General features: G+C 52.2%; 1 protein-coding gene across 1 annotated transcript in view; it reads left to right on the top strand.

Moving 5' to 3' along the window:
- The window catches only part of ARHGAP9 (Rho GTPase activating protein 9), a 744,735-nt gene that overhangs the window by 117,709 nt on the left and 604,564 nt on the right, over positions 1 to 22,462 (top strand). The window contains exon 3 of the mRNA XM_078688987.1: positions 17,225 to 17,609. Within this exon, the coding sequence (XP_078545113.1) occupies positions 17,273 to 17,609 (337 nt within the window). The 5' untranslated portion in view covers positions 17,225 to 17,272. The remainder of the gene's footprint in view (positions 1 to 17,224; positions 17,610 to 22,462) is intronic.

Below are 22,462 nucleotides of genomic sequence, written 5' to 3'. Positions count from 1 at the left end.
AAAGTCATAAAGAGGTGACTGTTTTGCCTGTTTCTTGGCACCTTTTTTTATTTTTTTTCTCAGCCCCTATATATGGTTAGGTCCATGTAGTGCATAATAAAAAATAGATATATAACTATGACAGAGGAATATGAGGTTACTGACATTGGGACACTGAAAATTAAACAAAGAGCAAGGGACACTGACGAAGAGACACTAGAGAGACTAACCAGAGGGGAAACAAACGCTAAGAAATGGGTGCAAAGGCACATGGTGGCATATTATCAAGGGATTTATCTCTGCTTTTTTGGCTTTAAAAACCAAGTAAGCGGAGATAAAATTATCTCCCTATTACCTAGCTGTCGCTAACACCAGTTAGCGACAGCTAGTAGGAGATAGCGACCATCTTGGGCCCGCTTTGCATATCAAAGAAATTTATCACTAATGACATGCAAAGTGGGCGTGCCAAGATGTTAGCGACTGGAAACAGTCGCTAACATCGCTATCTCCTATTACCAACTTTTGGAGATATTCGCGCTAAGCGCGAATATCTCCAAAAGCTAACACCTGCCCTGAGCAGTTCTTAGCCATGTTATCCAATGGGAGGTGGATAACATGGCTAAGAGCATTTGCTCAGTAATGCATGAATATCGCTGACCTTTCAGCGATATTCATGCATTTCGGCCGATTTTTTTCGCTTAGGATATAAACCTTCATAATATCAAGGCTCCTAAGCGATAAAAATCGTCGCTACACGGCGATAAAATTATTGCCGCTAATCCAACCTAGCGATAATTATCGCTAGTTGTTGGTAATATGCCCCATGGTTACAAGAAAGGAAGGGGGCTTTGCATACAGGTGCAGTGACAGTGACAGGTAGGCAGTGGTGCTGAGTAAATAACAAAGGGGCATAAGTAACCGGGGACACTGCCGCCACAACGTGGAGATTGGGTTCCAGAAGCAAGACCAACACACTAGGAGAGCACAGACACTGGGACATTATGGATATACTGAAGTGGGCATTATCACTAACAAGTTTAGGGCTGCGGCTGCATAACATAGCCCTGGAGCCACCCTCAGCATCAAGGAGCAATGCTAGTGGTAGATGTTACACTTTACAAATACCATCTAACCTTAATTCTAATGGCAAGGAAAACTGAATTTACCGATAGTGCAAGTGACTGAGTAAGTGCAAGACTTATTTTCTCGCTCTTTCCAGTTCTGCCCATCGCAAAGGCCGTCTATTTCATTGTTCTCTTACCACTGAGAAAAGTGCTGATGCAGAACGTATTATATGAGCAGATGCCCCTGTCATTTACACAAAGGACTAGGGCTCTGCTACTTGTCTTCTACAGTGTACATTCCATAGACACCAGAACACTAATGGATGAGCTTCCAGCCGCATCATAGTTCCTAATGTACTTTAAGACATACATTCTCCGCTAATTTTAGCCAGATATTTTTCGGGGTGGAATAATGGCAATATATATATATTTTTTTAATTCTTTTTATTAGCAATTAACAAACGAAAGACATCAGGTGACATTGGACAGTTACACAGTTGTCAAACATTTAAGTCCATATTTCAAACAATACATACAGGATAATGATCTAGGGATCACAGGAAACCCTGCGCCTCCTCTTCTTCCAAATTGGTCGGGCGTACAAATGTCTCCGCGGTAGTAGTTCCAGTCTGCCCAGATCTTACTCTACTTTTGGGAACAACCTCTAGAGGTGTAGACCGACCTCTCCCTAAACATGCACCAGTACATGAGGTCTTACCATTTCCCGACCCGGTGTGGTTGTCCCGCTCCCCACAGCTGGGCAATGTTGCGCTTGGCAACCATGCATGCCAACGTTACCCACTGCCGCCTGTACGCACACAGATCTGTGCATTCCCAAACATTTAAAATACATCTACGAGCCTCTGGCCTTATCTCCACCCCCAGGACCTCTCACAGTTTATCATGGATCTCTACCCAATAGACCTGTACCTCCCTACAGTGCCACAAAATATGCATAAATGTGCCAGGTTCTCCACACCCTCTACGACACTCCCCACTCTCTGACCTACCCATTAAGACGAGACGGGGCCCCATGACATATGATCTGTGAAGAATCTTCAGCTGCACTAATCTGAGCCTCATCTGTATTACCACCACTCGGGGAGAGGAGACCGCCTCCCGCCAATCCTCGTCATCCAACTCAATTCCATCTGCGCTCCAATGCGTCCTAATTAGTACCAGCTGATCCTCCGTATTATTAATGAGTTTTTTTATATATTAGGGAGATGGTCCTCTCCGGGAGAAGACCCTCCAACACATGATCTTCAAGGGGAGAAGCATCTGGGAGTAGCGTGCCAACGGGGATATGTGTAAGTAATGCGTGTCTGACCTGGAGATAACGGAAGTGTTCCCTATCATGTAGGTGATATTGCTGCTTAAGGGAATCGAACGTGTGAATTGTATCTTTCCCCCAGACGTCTTTAATCTGTGTAATCCCAATAATTTCCCACTTGTCGAACCCCTTAGATTTCCAAAGGCTTCCTAATCTCTCCGAACTCAATAGTGGGGTGGCAAGTGTTAGTCTCCCCTTCCACTTAAGGTGTCTATTAGCCCCATGCCACACAAGCCCAACATGTGCCGTAGGACCCGCAAGGGCAAACCGTCTTGATCTGGCATATAGTGCCCCTGGGGGTAATTCACCCCCAGGCGCTTGCCAGCGGTCCATTGCACAGCCGGGGTCCACTGGGGCCCCGTATACAACATGATTTACTGCCGCCATCTGGGAGGCCCAATAATATTTCCGCAGGTCGGGCAACCCTATTCCCCCATCATACATGGGGAGGGTGAGCTTAGAAAAGGCTATACGTGGCCTACCATCCCAAAGAAGCTGTCTCTGGAGAGCCTCTATTTCCTTGAAGTAAGACACCGGCACGGGGTCCATAACATTCTGGAGCGCGTATAAAAATCGGGGAAGGGCCACCATCTTGAAGAGCACTGCTCTGCCCAAAAGAGACAGCGGAAGTGCCCGCCAGCGCGTCAGGTCTCTCTTAAGTCGAGTCATAGGGGGATCCAAGTTGTTATCGTATTATAATTTCGGGTCAAGTGTGACATAGATACCGATGTATCGAAACCCCAATGGCTCAACCTGTATAGGGCAGCTGTCCGGGACCACTGGCGTGTCACTTCTTAGGACAAAGAGCCCCGACTTAGACCAGTTGATTGCAAACATGGAGTACCTCCCAAATATGGCAAGCACATCCAGGAAACATATCAGGGAGCCCCTTAGATTGGTGAGATAGAGCAGAATATCATCAGGATACAATGAAATGTTATTCTCCCAATCTAACGTCCATCGTAGTCCTCAGATCAACCGGTCCCATCAAACCCACGCCGCGAGTGGCTCCAGGGCTAAAGCAAACAAGAACGGGGATAAGGGACATCCCTGCCTCGTGCCCCTGCCAAAGGGAAAGTCAGCGGACTTACGATTATTTACCACTACTCTGGCAAGGGGGTCGGTATACAATAGACACACCCAGTCAATGAACTCTGGTCCAAAGACCATTTTACCCAAGACTGCAAACAAGTAGGGCCACTCAACTCTATCAAATGCCATGGTGGCATCAAGCGACACCAGCAGCCCTGGCTCCTGGATCGTCGGGCCCTACCCAAAACCCCATGTAACCTGCGCAGGTGTTTCGGTGCGGCATAAAGGCGGACAGATCCGGATGTACCAGGGTAGTGATGACCTTGACAAGTCTTGTCGCAGCAATTTCGCTAGAACTTTAGGTTCACCATTTAGCAATGAGATGGGCCGATAGGATGAACAGAGTGTTCTGGGCTTGCCTGCCTTGTGGATAACCACTATATTTGCCACCCGCTGGTCATAGGGGAGCCGATCCTTCCCCTTACTCTCTGTAAACATGGACCGCATAAAGGGGGCCAATTTGTTTGCACTCAATTTATAAAGTTCTATGGGAATTCCGTTCGGGCCCGTGGCTTTCCCGGAGTGACCCCCTCTAATGGCCTGTGCCACTTCGTCGTTGGTGAATGGTGAGTCTAAATATTCCCGATTGTCATCCGATAGAGTGGGCATCCGGATGTCCTTGATTATTTCAACATTGTCTGCCTCCGAATACTTCCCGGCAGTAGTGTATACCCCCCTATAGTATTCCGAGAACTCGTCAGTCACTGCCTGCGGGTCCCTTATCATATTGGAGTTTTCCCCCCGTAGCTCCAGCACCAGCCTTGATGCCAACTCCCCGGTCTCAAGCCACGCTATTACTTTTACCGGCCTTGTCTCCATGTTCATAAATCCGGCTCAGTATCTCATCATTTTGTGCTCTGGCCCTGTCTCCAGCAAGGCCCCTATATTCATCCTGGCACAGCTTTAATCGGTGCACATCATCTGGGGCTGCTGCCCAAGACACCTCCTTCTCCAGCCTCACCACTGCCGCCTCTACCCTATCCATTTCAGCCTGCCGCGTCTTCTTTTTTCTGGCGACCAGAGACATTACCTCCCCACGGGTCACAGTTTTAAAAGCTTCCCATAGAGACTGTGTCGAGTCCACTGTCCCACTATTTTCTAGGAAATATCTTTCTGTAATTTTAGTGATTTCTCTCTTGGTGGCTGGGTCTTTCAGGAGCCACGCGTTAATCTGGGTTACTCTGCCTTCATCTGCTTGACCAGTCTCCACCCGGAGCCAGATCGGGGAGAGATTGGAGATTCCTCTCCCCAGGTGTCGTACCTCACACATCGCAGTGGCCTGGGCCGCTGGTAACAGCACGTAATCTAGTCTGGACAGGCTGTGGTGCGCGGCAGACACACGGGTGTAGTGTAGATCATTTGGATTCCTTATCCTCCACCCATCAACAAGCCCCATAGTTTCTAAGAAGTCAGGGAGCCATCTCTGTGAAGGTCTCAATGTTCACGCCGGGTGTCTATCTAGTTCACCATCTACCACTGCATTGAAGTCCCCCCCATAACCAGGAAACCTAGCGGCAAAGAGGCAAAATTGTGCCCAGATCACGGAAGGTGTCCGCATGAAGACCAGGTGGAACAAAAACGGATATGAAAGTAACTACTTTCCCCTCCCATTGCCCCGATATCCTGATGTAGCGGCCTCGCTGGTCCGACCATTTGGCTTGAATGCAAAGGGGGAAGGAGTTCTTGACTAAAATACCAACTCCCCTAGATCCCGAGGTGAACCCAGAATGAGCAACCAATTTATAACCTCCTCTGTGAAGGGCCATACATCTACTTCCAATAAGATGGGTCTCCTGAAGTAGCACTACATCTGGGGAGTGTCTTCTAATTAACTGATTCACCATTCCCCTCTTAAGTTTGTCCTCGAGGCCGTTCACATTCCAGCTGAGCACAGTCATCCCCGATCCCTGTCTAACTCATGGCATTGAAACGGTATGGATAAAATACAAGCATAGTTCTGTCACCTGATGCGAAACACAAAAGAAAAAAAGAGGAAACAAATTCAAACACATCCACAAACCCCCAAACCCACAAGCCTTTCAGCTCCCACCCCCCTCCCTGCACCCCTGCTCAGGCGTTCCGCCCATCCCCAACTAGCAGTGTGCCTGTCGCCCAAAACCAACTAATAGCTAACTAAAAGAAGAAAATAGGAGGAGATCTGGGCTCCTCCCCCCAGCCCCTTTAAGAAACAGTCCAACCCCCTGCCTGCACCATTCCTTAGTCTCGGGTCAAGTTAGAAGAAGTCCTTGTGGGTGTAACACACTACCTGCCAGACTCAATAGTCCTTGACACAGCCATCTCCGTCCCTCCTGTTCCTGTACGTCGCCACCGCCATCTCGATTTCGTCCCACCGGCCCATCCGGGGGGAGGCCGTCTAGCCAGTCCGACGCCACCTCCGGATTGTCAAAAAACCATGCTCATCCTTCGACCTCCACCCTCCAACGGGCCGGAATCATCATTGCATACTTTAGACCTCTATCTCGGAGCTTCTTCTTCACACCAAGGAAACTTTGGCGCTGCCTCTGGACAGCCTGCGTGAAGTCCGGAAAAAAGGAGAGGGTAGTGTTTTCATACTTCAGGGGGCCCCCGGAACGAGAGGCCTGCAGGATAGCATCATGGTCCCTAAAATTCAGCACTCGAGAAATCATTGGTCGGGGTGGCGCTCCGGGCCTGGGCCTCCCACCCGGCACCCTGTGTGCCCATTCGATGGTGAAAAAGTTGCCCAAACTCTTGGGCTTGAGGTGCTTGAGGATAATGTCTTCGACGAATAGATCTGGGGCTGGACCATCGGCCTTCTCGGGAACTCTAATGATACAGATGTTATTCCGTCTGGCCCTCCCTTCATACTCATCCAGTTTGCGGACGTGAGATCATTGGCGGCTCTAAGATCAAGCATCTCCTGCTGAAGCAAGGCCACATCATCTGTTAAACTCGCCGTCTTTATGTCCAGAGACTTGACTTTCTCACTTGCTTTTGTGAGGTCAGCACGGATGAAATTGACCTCTATGGTGTCGGTGTCTAGTTTATAATCCAGCGATTCCATCTTCTGTCCAAGAGATGACTTGACGCTGTCGATAGTCGCCATCATGTCCGACAGTGTAGGCTCAGCCAAGGGGCCAACGGCATCGCCCCCCAGCGACTGAATCCTTCTCGGCTCCGGTGGGGACCCCCTTGGCATCGTGTAGTGGTCCAACTTGTTGGTCTGAATATGCTTGGGTCCTTTGGCAGATCGCGAGTGCTGCCTATCTGAGTCAGGTTTAGTCGCCATCAGAAATACCTCCCCAAGGGCCTAAGGGCCCTTCCTTCTCCTCCAGGCACGCGACGCCACACTGACAATCCAGACCCAACCGTCGCGAGCTTCCAATCGACGACCTCAATACCTGGAGCTCCAAGCGGGGCAGCGGACCGGACCGGCCCAAGGGGAGCCACCGGACCACCTCAGTGGAGAGTCTATGGAGCCACAGGAGAATCACTGTTCTGGTCTATCGCTGCCAAGTCCCGGCCAAACAGCTCCCCGGAGAAGGAACCAAGAGCGTTCAACCCACAGACGCAAGCAGAGCAGATCAATCACCAGTGTCACAGAGGCCGCACGCCGGCCGCTCAGTTAGGGCCTCACCCCGGGGCCAAGACAATAACAATTCCGGGTCACCTCCGATGTGCCTCCCAACGGAAAGGAAGGCCTCCAAAATGTGCTCACGCGGGATGAAGCGACGAGGGCTCACCTCCACCCATCAAGTCGCTTGTCAGCTTCTGTGTCCCCCGGCGCGATATAATGATGGATCAGCCAATCCCGGGGGGCGTGGCTAGCAGCCGATGAGGACGGTCGCAGCCTAACGAGGTTCCCGACCCTCTGCCCAAAAATCCGCCTAATATCCTGCTTATGCCCCGGGATCCCCGCGCACTTCGGGCAGGTCCCGGGTACTGGCACTGAAACCTGCTCCGGTGCGAGTTGTACACCTGGGAACTGCTCGCAAGGACGACAGAATGCTGCGAGGGGACGGGGCTTCTGGCTCCCAAGATGGCGACACCCAGACTCCCTAACTGAGGCAAGCCGCGAATCCTTGAGGGCTCCCCAACGGCGCCCGCCCGTGCAGAGGGGACTAACGAACTGAAGCTCCGTGCCCTGGGACGCCCCGGCGGGCGATCGTCCCCAGACTACGCCGCATCCTGAACGGAGCTTCGTCGCCAGGAGTCCAGCGGGGCCCCGCCTCTCCGGGACGGTCCTGAACTTTTCGCCCCGGCTTTGAGGCCTACGCCCTGGACGGGGGCCTGCCCCTACCCTGAGCTCCCGGAGCCTGCATTGCTGCGCGTGGCTCCCCCATCGGGATCAGGGCGACGGGCGCTGGCTGGCCCCCTGGAACCTGGCCAACTGGTTGGCGGCGACCGACCACTGGGGAGGAAAAGGCCTGCTGACCACGGGACGGAGACTCCCAAACGGAGGTGAGCCACGAGACCCCGGGAGTCCCTCACCAGCACTGCGGGGACCAGCGTTGCGCTCCGTGCCCTGGGCCGACTTGGCGGGTGCCCACCTCGACCTTCGGAGAGCCCCGAGCGGCACCCCACCACCGGAGCGCCGGCGGAGCCCCGCCTCGCTGGGACAGACTTCAAATTTACTCCCCGGCGCAGAGGCATACACCCGTGGCGGGGATCCTCCCCCTCCTCCTCCGAGTTCCCGGATCCTGTCTTGTTGTGTGGGGCTCCCCCTCGGAGTTTATGGTGGCGCGAGCTGACCGCCCCTAGTGCCTAGCTGGCCGCTTAGCGGTGTGAGAACGGGGGTGCACCGCGCTCCGCCACTGCAGGGCCGGCCCGGACTTGCCTGCAGCCCGCTCCGTTGCGCTTTGGCCTACGACTCGCGGGAAGCCGCTGGCCCCTGCCTCACAGATAGCTTGCTGTCGGGTGCCCCCCCCAGGACACTGAACGTCGCCTGGCACCGCGACCCGTCCCGGGGCTGAGCCCCGCCGCCCACAGGTGACCCCTCCCACCAAGGCCACTGGCGCTACGACCATCAGCGGAGCCCCCTGAGGGAACAGCTGGGTGGCCCTATCCCTCCTGATGGCTTACAGCGGTGCTCTCAACTGGCCCGCCACCTTCCTGACTACGGACGCCTGCAGAGTGGGCTGACCGAGAGGGCGCCTAGAGTACTCACCACCACCGAGGATTGCGGGGGGGGATTCTGCTGACTCCATCACAGAGCTCGCGGAACATGGGAGGCGTAGACGGCGGACACGACAGAAGACCCGGACCCCCCGAGCGTTGGGACGACGGTCAGCGGAGCATAATGGGAAAGACGACAAGAGGCGCAAGGACGGAGGGGACTCCCCCTCCGGAAGAGTCCGAAGGCCCCGTGCACCCGACGACGGATCTCCAACTAATGCAGGACAGAATACTGGACGCTATTGCTGCAACGAAAGAGTCGCTGCACAGCGACATCGCTCAGGTATCAGCGGGCCTGGGGCTCCTGCGGGCCGACCATGCAAAGCTGGCAGACAGAGTCAAGATTGCGAAGGCCACCCTACAGGATATCGCGCCGTCGCAGAAATCAATGGAGGGGAAGCTCACGGAGGCACTAGACCGGATCAGCACCCTGGAAAGGCGAGCCGAGGATGCCGAAAACCGCAGCCGCCGGAACAACGTGCGCCTCGTGGGCCTGCCGGAAAAAACAGAAGGGACGGACATGGTGGGATATCTCGATGGCTGGTTGCGTTCAGTGGTGGCCCCAGAGGGACTCTCCCCCTTCTTCACTCTGGAAAGAGCGCACAGAGTACCGACGAGGCCCCCGAAGCCGGGCCTCCCACCTCGCCCGGTGGTCATAAAACTCCTGCACTACAAAGATCGAGACTGGTTGCTGCAGCGCGCCAGGGACGCCTGCCCGTTTCAAGTGGACAACAGTAGGGTGACCCTGTTTCCGGACTATACATTTGAAACTCAAAAACAGCGAGCCTCATTCCTCTCTATCAAGCGGGAGCTCCGTGCGGAAGGAATCCAATACTCGCTTTTGTTCCCAGCTAGACTCCGAGTTGTAGTGGATGAGAACACGTTGTTTTTTCCGACATCAGATGCGGCCTGGACCTGGTGGGACACCTACAAAGCTGGCACGGACGGTGCTCGGCGCGGGGAAGAAGAGGAACGCCGGGAACAATCTCTCAGACGATCGAGACGTCACCGGGGTCGAGCCCGACCAACAAACACTCAAACGGCGGACGAACGTAGAGCGGCATTGCAGGCGGTTAAAGAAGTTTTGGGGCCTGCACTGACCCACTCGGAGAGGGGCTCGGGCTCGGAGGGCCAGGGTACGGGCTCAGACACTGAACTATCGGAGCTGGGTGGAGCCAGGGGCCCGAAAGTCACGCCGCAGACGTCAGGTGAAATCATCGAGAGCTGAACCCTCGACAAGGTACCAGGTGGGGAGGCGGGGGGCTACCACTACCGCAGCTACTGCGAACTCTGGAGCAGGCAGCTGTGAGACTGAACTATTGCAAACTATGATGAGTATTACAGGGCGGAGGCCTGAGGGCAGTACTCACAGGCGTTAGTGACTAGCGTACGCACCCCGAGGCCCATAAGGCCACCGTAGCTCGACTACGGAATAGAGGTTCTGTGAGCCGTTGCTCACTTGTTTGGATGGGAGTGTCTCTGTTGCAGAGGGGTCCTATTCTGGGGGAGGGGGGGCCTGGAGCGGTTGGGGGTTCTCTGGGCGTAGCTACGGGGGGGGAGTTGGGGAACGGGGCTGGGGGGGGAATGTGTGTGTCAGTGCCTATGGTCTGGATGCAGATTACTAGACCGTCATCATTCACTGTATGGGACAATGGCTAATATGTGCCCGTTGAAATGTGTGACCTGGAATGTGCGGGGCCTAAACACAATGACGAAGAGACACAAAATTCACTCATACCTGATTCGTCGCGGAGTGCAGATTGCACTCCTACAGGAAACACACCTGACTAAGCAGGAGGGTATTGCACTTCAGCGTAGATGGAGGGGCCACTTATTCTACACTACCTACTCTGCATTCGCTAGGGGAGTACTGATTTGGATAAGGGCGGGCACTCCTCTGCAGGTCACTAGGCACACTGAGGACCCAGAGGGGAGATACGTGGCTGTAGAGGGCCTGCTCAGAGGCCGGCTCATAGCGCTCTGCAACATCTATGCGCCAAATGTAGATCAGGCTGCCTATTTTACCAAACTCTCCAGGGTACTTGCCAGTTATATCTCAGGTCCAACTTTAATGGGTGGGGACTTCAATTCCATTGCGGATGTTACACTAGATAGACCACACCCTCCGCTGCGCACCTCCCCTGTGTACCGATTAGCGAAATGTAGACACGAATGGCAGACTGCCTGGGCCCTATCGGACTGCTGGCGCACGCAGCATCCCACTGTGCGAGATTACTCATTCTACTCCAGCCTACACGACCTGCATGTGCGTCTTGACTCCTTTCTGTGTTCCCCTGCAGTGCTCGCAGCGGTGCTCCGCACGGAGTATCTGGCGCGCACATTATCGGATCATAACCCGCTCCTCCTATCCCTGGACTGGATGACTGTGCCCCCAAAAATCCCGACGTGGCGGCTGCGTCCCGACACTCTGGATGACCCGCCCTTCCGTGCTGAACTGGAGGCGCGGATCGGCCAGTACTTTGGGGACAACGAGGGCACCGCCTCCTCCAGAGCAACGGAGTGGGATGCATTTAAGGTAGTGGTGCGGGGCCACTGTATCGGGAAATATGCGGGAGCGCGCAGGTCATTGATAGAAGACCTGGAGAGGGCTGAGAGCGCGCTGCGGGAGGCGGAGGTCAACCGCCCTAATCGCCCGGAACTGCAGGAGACGGTGTGTAAGGCACGAGAGGCAGTGGCTGTGGAGGTGGAGCGCCTCCGCAGCTTTGATTACAGGACATACCTCACGAAAACTCTCGCAGAGGGTGACAAAACAGGATCCCTCCTGGCCTGGCTAGCGAATCCCTGCAGAAACAGCCAATCGATTTTGGCCTTGCGGGGACCTGAAGGCCATGTCCATGCCACGCAACCTGCAATAGCGGACTGCTTCAAATCGTACTATGAGAGGTTATATAAATCTGGGTTGGGCGACAACTCTGACATGCTAGAAGCCTTCCTGGCCGACTTACCGCTACCACACCTAGAAAGGGAGCAGGCTGAAGCGCTGGGGGGTCCCATTACACTGTCTGACGTACGCAGTGCAGTGAAGCGAATGGCGCGTAACAAGTCGCCGGGGATGGATGGACTGCCCATTGAGTTCTACGGGAAGTACCTAGATCTCTTGGCCCCGAGACTACAACTAGTTTATAACGAGGCAAAAGAGGCAGGCTGACTCCCCCTGTCGATGAGCGAGGCCATAATGATCCCTCTTTTGAAACCGCGGAGAGAATGCACTGATCCTGCTTCTTACAGGCCCCTAGCTATGCTAACGACTGATTACAAAATTCTAAGCACGGTGCTGGCTACCAGACTGTTGTCCCATATGCAAGAACTGATCCATAAAGACCAATCGGGTTTCATACCCGCGAGAAATACTTCGCATAACATTCGCAGACTGGTAGATGCCCCGCCACTGGAGGCGGGTTCCCCCCTCGTACTGGCTGTAGACATAGAGAAGGCCTTTGATAGCCTGGAATGGAATTACTTATACGAAGTGATGCACCGATTTGGTCTGGGAGAGGGATACATACAATGGACTAGAGTGCTCTACTCCACTGCGAGGGCCAGGGTACGGATCGGACCGCTGGTGTCGGACCAATTCGAGGTGACTCGAGGAACCCGGCAAGGATGCGCGTTATCCCCGTTACTGTTTGCACTAGCGGTGGAACCGCTCGTGGCTGCGGCCAGGAGCGGGGAATACTACACAGGCCTGACCTTCAGAGGAGACCTCCACCACATCTCCTTATATGCAGATGACCTCCTCCTCTTCCTAGACAATGCGGGTGAGGCGGTGGAGGGTGCTGAGAAACTCTTAGAGTGCTTTGGCGATATTTCGGGATTGAGGGTCAATTGTACAAAAACGTGCCTTTTCCCACTCCGGAGGGGGGTGGAAAGCCCACCACTCCGTTCACGCCTGCGATGGGAACCCCGCTGTCTGAGCTACCTAGGAGTCCACATTTATCACGACCCGGCTGACCTCCTAGATGGCAATATTGGTCGGTGTATCCGTGCCCTAAAGAGTTGTATATCCTTCTGGGCCACCTTGCCCCTTTCGATGGCCGGCCGAGTGGCACTCCTGAAAATGATTGTCCTGCCGAGACTGCTCTACTTTTTCCGGACCCTCCCCGTATGGATACCAGGGTCGACCTTTAAACACCTGAAAACTATATTGGTGTCCTTCCTGTGGGGTACGGGTAGGCGTAGGATTGCGCTGGCGACACTAACCCGCCCTAGAGACGAGGGGGGACTAGCAGTCCCGGATTTTGAGTTGTACTACTTAGCGGGACAGCTGCAGTGCTTTACGCAGGAGGTGGCGAGAGTCTATCGGGGACCGGAGCAGGACAGGGAAAGGGGTACCCCTCGCCATGTCCTGGCGTATATCACTCTACAACAGAAGTTGTTCCTGAGGGGACTCTCTCAGGAGGAGCGGACGTTCCGACAATGCTGGAATCGTGCACAGAAGCGGGTCGGGCCTGGTCGCCCGTATGCCCCTGAAATCCCATTAGGCATGGTGACGGCACTACCGCATGGCGGAGACTGGTCGGGGTTACGCCTTTGGGAAGAAGCAGGGCTCCAGATGCTGGGCGATTTATACGAGGACGGAGTGCTATCCCCATACCAGACTCTACAAGAGCGGTACGACCTCCCCAGAGGTGACTACTTATTGCACGCAGCGGTGGTGAGAGCCACGCAGAGGCACTGGGGAGGAGGACTGTCGGAACCCACGACTTCACTAGCATGCCAATACACGGTGATGGCGGCGGGTACGTTTAAAGCTGTCACATGCCTCTACCGCAGAATGCTCTCCGAAACACTGCTGCCTCTTACGCCGCTTAAAACTAAATGGGAAGAGGACCTGCAATTAGACATCCCGGACACGACATGGGCACAGCTAGTGGGTAGAGCTAGGAAGAGCACCAGGAATGCGCGTTTTCAGCTAATACATTTATACATCCTCCACAGGGCCTACCTCACCCCGCAAAAAATCACTGCATACTTTCACGTGGCTGACGCGGCTTGCCCTAGATGCGACCACATAGGAGCTGACTTAGTACATATGCTGAGAGGGTGTCCCGCGCTCCAGGATTACTGGACCACCATAGGGGAGACTTTGAACGCGATCACAGACAGGGAGCTACTCTATGACAGTGCAGTCACTATTCTACACTGGTTCCCCCACACTAAAAAAAACAAGGTATCCAGTAAATTCATAGACATGGGCTTACTCCTTGCCAAAAGAGAATTGACTAAAGGCTGGAAATCAAGGGTGGGACCAACACACAGGAGGTGGCTGCACGAATTCTTAAAATGGGCCACTGCGGAGAGCACAATCCGTTACCAATTGGCCCGCCGTAACTCGGATGATAAGGCACGGGATGCGGTGATGGCATGGGAAATACTAGTACAAGCTCTCAGAGATAGCACACTGGAGGAGGAGGAGATAGAGGAGGGGGGTACGGATCGGCCCCAACCACAATAAATGGACCTACGACACTACCAGGGATACCACACACGCAGTATAACACGAATGATCCGGATTCCCAGACCAAGAGTGATTACAGTTGCACCATATGCAGGCGCTGGCACCAGGGGGGGTGGGGGGGGAGGGGTTGGGAGTTGTAGGTTAAGGAGGGGGGCAATTGCGACATATCCATCGCTACACTAGTACGTCAGGGCTACTTCACCCACGGAGGACAAAAAAAAATAAAAGCGGACACCACAGCACACTGACCGTTGTTGGGGATGATCGCAGTATCTTACGTGTTAACCTATTTAGAGCATTAGCGCCGCCCTGCCTCCGGGATGAGGGCTAAATGGCTGTGTTTTCCCACGTTTTAACTGATGCTCAGAAATCGGTGCTTCTGTACCCTCTAATGATGATGATGACCCCTGTTTGCATATATGTTACTCTGCAATAAAAATTGTTTGACAAAAAAAAAAATGATGGATCAGCCAATCCCGCGAACTGGGTCCTTCCGTGCACCAAGTCAGGTCCCTCAACAGGCAACAAAGTGGGGGGAGCAGGCCAGGGCACCACACAGTGGTATTGTTGTGAGCCCCTATGAAGTCCACCTCTTAGGGCGAAATCCTATTGCGGTGCAGCAGCACCACTCTCCATCTCGCAGGGGGCCCCCCCATGATCAAGAAGAGAGGTGGTTAGGGGGAGTACAACCGTGGCACCGGAATGACTGCAGTACACACACCAACAGTGGGTCCCTCTTCCCAGTGTATTCTCTTAGAGGGCGGTGGCTACTTAACTCTCCAGCTGCCCCTGAAACTGTCAACTTGTATGCGCCGCCCGCACTCTCCTTGCTGGTGCCCCTCCACAAGTGTGCCAATGATCCAGGAAAGTGGTATTACGTAAAATGATACCTCCCCCAAGCCCTCACAACTGATTCAGGATTCCTTTCCTGAGAGGTTGGCTGAAGTTGAACCTTGTTCGGGAGAGGGGTCTGTTCCACTGGCCATCGTGGATCCCGTCTTGGCGGTTTTCCCGCCGATTTCTACCTCTGCGTCATTGGCACTTTTGGCCAATCTTAAATCTGGGTCACCTTTAGACCCTTGCCCGGCCAAATTCCTGGCGAGGATGGCGGCCGTGGTAAACCCGTTGGCTAATCCACTTCTGAACCTCTCGCTCAGTGAGGGGGTGGTCCCGCAGATCTGGAAGCAGGCGATGGTGATCCCCTCCTTAAAAAGCCTGGCCTAGATCCTGAAGTGTTAGCTAATTATAGGCCCATCTCTCTCCTTCCGGCACTGGCCAAAGTCGTGGAGAAGCACGTACATAGCGCGCTCTCTACGTTTCTGGAGACCAATGACCTGTTGCATCCCACTCAATCTGGCTTCCGCCCCAATTTAAGTACCGAGACAGCGTTATTGGAGGTGTCAGAAGCCATTAAGGAGGCTCTGGATTCAGGCGGCAAAGTTATGCTTGTCATGCTTGACCTGTCGGCGGCCTTTGACACCGTCCCCCATGAGGGGCTCCTCGTCAGACTTCATGACATCGGTCTGAGGGGGACGGTGCTCAGCTGGTTTACATCTTTTTTAGCGGGCCATCGACAAACGGTCTGGGCCTCTCCTAGCTCTGCTGAGATGCCGCCTCTGGGAGTTGGAGTTCCGCAGGGTTCTGTGTTGAGCCCGACTCTTTTTAACATCTTTATGACTCCCTTGGCGGCACTGGTGGAGTCTTTTGGGGCCCAGATCGTTTCCTACGCCGATGATACCCAGCTCCTCTTTACGAGTGGGAAAGGTGAGGAGTTTGATGGCGAGAGCATTCGTGAGTGCCTGGGGGCTGTTTTCAGGTGGTTTCATCTGAACAGCCTCAAATGTAATTCAGATAAGTCCAAGGTATTGTTTTTTGGCTGTGCCTCGGACCCTGATTGGCAGACATGGTGGCCGACCAATATGTACCCCCCAGCTAATGCGTCCCAGCTGGCAAAAAATCTGGGTATCAAGATCGACGATGGTCTGACTTTGAGATCTCAGATCCTCGGTCTTACGGGCACATGTTTCGGCATTCTCAAGATGCTCCGGAAGTTTCTCCCCTGCTTTCGGAAGAGCATAGGAGGATCACGGTGCAAGCCTTAATTGGCTCCAGATTGGATTACTCCAATGTCCTCTATCTGGGTCTTCCAGAATATCTTGTACAGCGGCTACAAGTGGTGCAGAACTCCGCGGCACGCGCCATTTTTGGCCTTCACAGGCGAGCCAGAGTGTCTGGCTTTCTGCAGTCGCTCCATTGGCTGCCTATCCGGAAACGGATAATTTTCAAGATGCTGACACTGGCACACAAGGCGCTTTTCGGTTCAGGAGCAAAATATCTTCAACGTAGGCTGGCCTTTTATTGCCCGGCCCGTGCTCTGCGTTCTGAATTTTTGTTTCTTGCGAGGGTCCCCCGAATAAAGAAGGCCCGAATTGGGGGGCGTTCCTTTGGGTCAAGGGCACCTCAGCTCTGGAATGCTCTGCCACTGGCCCTACGTGGTAACCCTCACTTGTTGTCCTTTAGGAGGGGCCTTAAAACTTGGCTCTTTACCCTCTAATGTGTTTCGTCCGCTGTCGGTTGTTTCCCCTCTCCCTGTTTCTGTATCTTTGTGTTATGTTCTCTTTGTTATGAGCCGCCAATCAAAGCGCCGGGACACTCCATTGGAGTAGCCGTGCGCTATAGAAATCAAAATTAACATAACATAACATAACATAACATAACATAACCCCCTTTCCCGCAGAACGTGAAGCGAGTGCCCTGAGGCTCCCATATTTCACGGATATTCATTGGTCTTGGGCGGAACGGGGTCATTCTGAAAGGTTTGGGGTCACTTAAGGGTTGGGCCTACCGCAGGAGCCTGTGTTGTCTTTGAGCCACGAACGTGTTCTGTTTCTTTTCATATTGCAACATGGTCTGATTGTATCTGGCTTCTATTTCCGCTTTTGTTTTCGCACTAAAGCTTGAGCTTGTTAGTGCTGCCGTATGCTGCATGGTGTACTCTGTTGCGATAATGCTCTCTGCATCGCTGCTGTAGTCGCCAGTGCGCATGTGCCTATTTCAGCGCTACTCGCATGTTTTATGTAAAATATTTCAAATAAAGTCACTAATCTTTGTGTTGCCTTCCAGAGACGAGTAAGACCATCTAGAGCAGCCATCTCCCCTGCTACCAAGAAGATGCCACGAAGGTGGCGGTTAGTTGGCAGGACCTGGAAACTGACTGAAAATGCCCTCACCATGAGCACAGCCCCGGCAATCACGCTGCAGGCGATACGTGACTACCAGTATCACTCGATGGACGGAAGCTTGGTATCCCTGAAGGACGGAGACTTGTTCATTCTTCTCAGTAAGACCACGCAGGACTGGTGGCAAGTTCGCAAGTTTGGAGACCCGTCCAAGATGAAGCCTTTCGAGGTGCCAGCTGCCTGCATGAAAGAAGTGCATCTCGAGGGTGAGGGAGTCCAGAGTGCCTCTCTGGCACTGGCCACGAGCAGGAAGGCACAGGGATGCACAGGTAGCTGGCAGATTCTAGAGTACATCATTTGCATAATAAAGAGATATGAGACTGCAGGGCAACAGTTATTTAAATCTGAGGTTTTCTTTCCAGAACAGCTACAACCTGGCTTCTGCTACGGCCCAGTGTCGCCCGCCATTATGTCATTGTTGCTCCTAATGTATCTTGTCGTAACTGCTACCTGCCCTCTGTGACGGCCTAGTGTCGCTCATCATAATGCCACTGCTGTTCCTGATGTATATTGCCTTAATTTGCCCCCGCAGCTATCTATCTTTGTCTTCCTCAACCCACATGTAAAGCGCTCTGATACCCGCTTGGGTCATGTTCGCGCTATACAAAACTTTAAATAAATAAATAAACAGCTGATCTTTGGTTAACTGAAGCCTTCTGATAGTGAACTCGTTGTCGCGTCAGCGTGGTTACTGCCAGCCTTTTCTAATCTGTCTATCAGTGAAGTTGTAGATATCATTAATAACTCGTCAAGAGCTCCAAGCTCTAAAAACAACTATTGCAATTCCCTGTTAACAAAGACATCCCCAAAACACTGTAATACTATCCTCCCATAGCACGGTCTTCAATGTACAGTAAGGTTCCTAAAAGGTGGTGGTCGAACCCTTTACCCATCTTGACTCTGATGCGGTTTTGTATACTAGACTATGTGGTTTTTGACTGTTCCACAGATCTACAGATAATGTTGTGGTATTATAGTTTCAGGCCTCGCAATGCTACTCCTATTAAGATCTTTCTGCAACATTCAGTCCTTGCGACTGTGCTATTCTTAAACGGCTCCAGGTAGTGGCAGGAATAGAGGGACAGCCTGGCCTGGCTTTCTCCTTGCTGACTGACCAAGACCTGTAAGCATAGATCCTTCTCTTTCACGGCCGACCAAACTAGATTTTAGTATCCCTCGTGGTTCCTCCTGTCTATGAAGCATCTTAATGTGTCATTATGAGCCCTCTTTTTAGCATCGTAGAGGCATGTGTGCTCCTGGTTTAGGTTTTTGCCGATTACATTTGAATTCTCTGTCAATAGACCAATCTCCCAGTTTAACGACCTGCTGCTTTTTTGCTGACTTTGGATGAAGTACTGCCACAATTGGTGGTGGTCTGTGGGGAATTGTTTCTTTTTCCCATGGAAAAAATGACAGTTTGGCAGAAATAAATGGTTTCATCCCATGGTCAGTTGCCCTCAATATACAGATGTAGCACGTGGAAAGTCTTTTGCATGGATGTAATTCAAAATTGTGTATCACAAATAGAGACCACTTCTAGAAAATGACCAAGTTAATGTGGATTGCCGAGCAGTACTAGGGGCATCTCACAAAAAGTGATGGACTGGCATCACACACCACCAGGTGTCATGCTTCATCATCTGCCAGTCCTCGCCCTCCAGAAACCCCGTTTGGTGGAGGACGGGCATGCACCTGACGACAGGGATGCACTTTCTAAAGTGAGTGGGGGCCCTAAGTCTAGTTTGTGAGATTCTAAACTCCAAATGGAGTTGTAATCTAGAAAACATTTTTTTATTTTTGTTCACAGTAGTTATACTGAAAACAAAGCCACAAGAGCAGTCATTCATCTTACCCTTTAGGAGGGAGCGACTTGCCCCATGGGAGGCGAGGGTTCGGGGTACCCCGTGATCACACTCGCTGGAGAGAGAAAGCAGAAGTGAAATGTAAACCATATCCTGAGCCATCAGAATTATGGTATAGACAGTTGCAGCATTAAAAGACAGAGACAGAGACTTACTGCGTGTTGGGTAGTTCCCCGTAGGATCACCTATGGTGTACATCTCCCTACTCCTCCCCGACGACAAAAAGGACTCCAGGATGGGAGTTTATATAGTGTGGCCCATCACGGATTAACAATGCACAGGTGGAGTGGTAGCCGTTGGTGTGGGCGCGCTATTATGACATAGTGTTTCCTGAGTCCGAGAAGGGCTCGTTGAAGAACGAGCCTGATAGGGTTCTTTTGCCTTAGTGGGGGCGTAGACAAAGTCTAATCTGTACCTGGTGACACGGCGCTTAGTTAAAAACGTAAGACGTCCGGTGTCCCAGGTGGGCGTCTTTCAAATGCCTGGACTTGATTAGTTTTGGATGTAATTGGTTTTAAAGCGAGAACAGAGAAGTCTGTATCCGCCCTTCGATGAAGGACCAATGTGGGTATAAGGGCGGTTAAACTCGATTAATCTAGCTGTTAGAACATCAGTGAATTAGGGTGTACCAAAACTCACCTCAGTATCCAAAATCCCCTACCAGACTAGCAATCAGTGTCTCATTGGTTCTTCCCTACCCGCAATGATTAGACAACCCAGAACATGGACCTAGAACACCTCAGGTAACATGGATCACATGAACACTCTTTCGTTATACTAACATACCAATCCAGAACGAGGAGTAAATGAAGACACGTGCAAGTTTGAAATATTTATTTCTAATGCCGTGTTCTCAGGTGCAGTATCCTAGCTAATACAAGCAAACATATTATAATCAACAAGGTTATCAGCATAGTTACTAGTCCATAAAATACAAAGGGAGAAAGCATGTTAAAATGCTAAAGGGAAGAAGACTAAATGTCACCTCAGCCTTACCCTCCCTTGCTAGTATATTATATTATATCTAAAGAAGGTCTCTTTGGGTTTTAGAAGGGCGGCCCCATACCTCTGGTGTCAGTAGAAAGGGATCACATCATCTTCTACCCCAGCTCTCTGCATGCGAAATATTCATCAAGTGTGTGTGCATGCTCTGCGCAGTGCATTATTAAACGCGCCAAAAGCCAGAGTTGGCCACAGCTGCATATGTGTTATGTCTAGGACCTGCACTGATCAGACCTATCAACAACCACTGTGTTGAAATAACCTTGAAGGCCTCGGCACTCACTGTTCAGACATAGCTTACCAAGCAAAGCTGATACAATGGGAAAACATATTATTCTCGTGTGAAGCAAAATATTCTACTAGGCTCAAAGCAATAATAACAATATATGCTGTGTGCAGAAGCAGCAGAGAGGAAAAATGGCGTTTAAACTTCTAATAAGCTCATGCTAACTTAACACAGTGTGAAGGCAAAGCCTATCTACATGACACCTTTCCTTGATCCGAGCATGGATAGGATAAGATAAGATAAGGGGCACATTTTTGGAATGCAGACTTTGTCCGACTTCCTGGGTGGAGCGAGGTTGTGAGAGAGGAGCTGCGAGAGGTGCAGTGAGCCGCGAGAGGCAAGTTCTTGGGCGCGGTTCCTGAAACGCCTGAAACTCCAAAACGCCGAGATTACTGCCGAGCAACTGCCGGAGGAGCAACGATCACGGGCCGGGCCCAGCGCCCAGTGTAGAGAGCCGCGGGGGTTACAAAGAAGCAAAGAGGCGTGAGGAACCGTAACCGTAACCCTGTAATTCAAGCAGCGGTGATTCAAGCAGCAGCAGCTGCGTGTTTCGCGGTGTGTGTGGCGTCCTCGCCGCAAATTTCACCCGCAGATCATCCGTATCCGGTATTCCGTCTTGGCCTGGGGGACGGAGCACGGTGTCCGGTGTCCGGTGCGGTGCAGACAATTAGCCCAATCAGAGCAAACCCGCAAGCCCACAAGTCCGCGAAACAACATGCTTGTGAGCCCGCGAGCCCGCCAGTGAGGCCAGGAGGTGAGGAGGCGAGGAGACGAGCTGTGGGTCGGGGCCGAAGTCTGATGCCCGTGTCTGGATCGGGGCACGCCAAACAGTCAAACAGGCGAAAAAGTAAGAGGCGGCGGTGGAGGCAGGCAGGCGGCCGCTGCGGCGGCAGTGGGGCAACAGTTTCTGGAGAGTGAGAGAGTGAGGTGAGCAAGGTGAGTGAGGTGGTCAGGAGTTGTTGGCATTCACCCCTTGCCTACCGCCATATGTTTGTGCCGTGTGACTCGCTTGGACCTCAGAGTCCCCAGGAACATTCTCCGTGGTTCCCGTGGTCTCCAGTGGTCTGCAGTGGTGGGTCTCCTATCAGCTTGGGATCCTGGCCCGGGGGTTTGTGTGGACCCATGCTGTGCCTGTCTCATTTTAAAGACGCCAGAGACAGTATTTGAGTAATCCTTAAACAATTTTGATAAATCTTGATATGAACAGTACCTTGATCAGTGCGTACAATGTGAACTGGTAATAATATTGCGGCAAGCACTCAGTCTTAGTACCTGCTGAGCGTCCCATTCTGCCATAAACTTTGCCATCAATTCGCAGAGTCACCTGCGGTTATCACGCCACCATATCCTTACTGCCAGACGGGGGTCGGCGTGTGGCTCAGATTGGGCCACTGCTGAATCGCCCAGGCCTCGGGCAGGGTGGTATGTGAATAGCAGTGGGCTATCTGCGAGGCAACTGAGGAGTATTTAAGGGAGTGTCATCTCTGCCAACTCCTTTAAGGTTGTGTTTTACATTTATTCAACCTCACTACATATTGTTATCTGCTTCCAACTCTTTTTATTAATAGCTGGAGGCGCAACAAGTTTAAGTGGCGTTAAATTACTGGGGCAATGGTAATGTCTGTTAGGCGACTGCGTTCACAGTCAAAAGCAAAATCAGCAGAAACTCTAGTAACTATTGATAGAGCGCGCGGGTCACCCAACCAATAATTTCGCCACTTCTGGCTTCGGGCCCATATATTTCAAATCACCATATACATTGATGAGATGACCTCACGCTCTGCTATCAGGTATTTGTGAGTTCCCTTCGTAATTCTTCAGCGTACCCGACTTACCATCCACCGACACGGGTACCTATGACCACCATGGATCAGGGAGCTAGCTGTAAAAGGAAAGGCAGCAAAATACAAACCCAACAAAATAATATTCAATACCTTTCTAAAATGACCACGGACAACTGTAAGTTTTAAAG

The sequence above is a fragment of the Lissotriton helveticus genome, chromosome 1_1, assembly GCF_964261635.1.
Source record: "Lissotriton helveticus chromosome 1_1, aLisHel1.1, whole genome shotgun sequence".
Lineage (NCBI taxonomy): Eukaryota > Metazoa > Chordata > Amphibia > Caudata > Salamandridae > Lissotriton > Lissotriton helveticus.
Note: the sequence above shows the minus strand (reverse complement) of the source record. Positions and strands in the feature narration are given on the sequence as shown.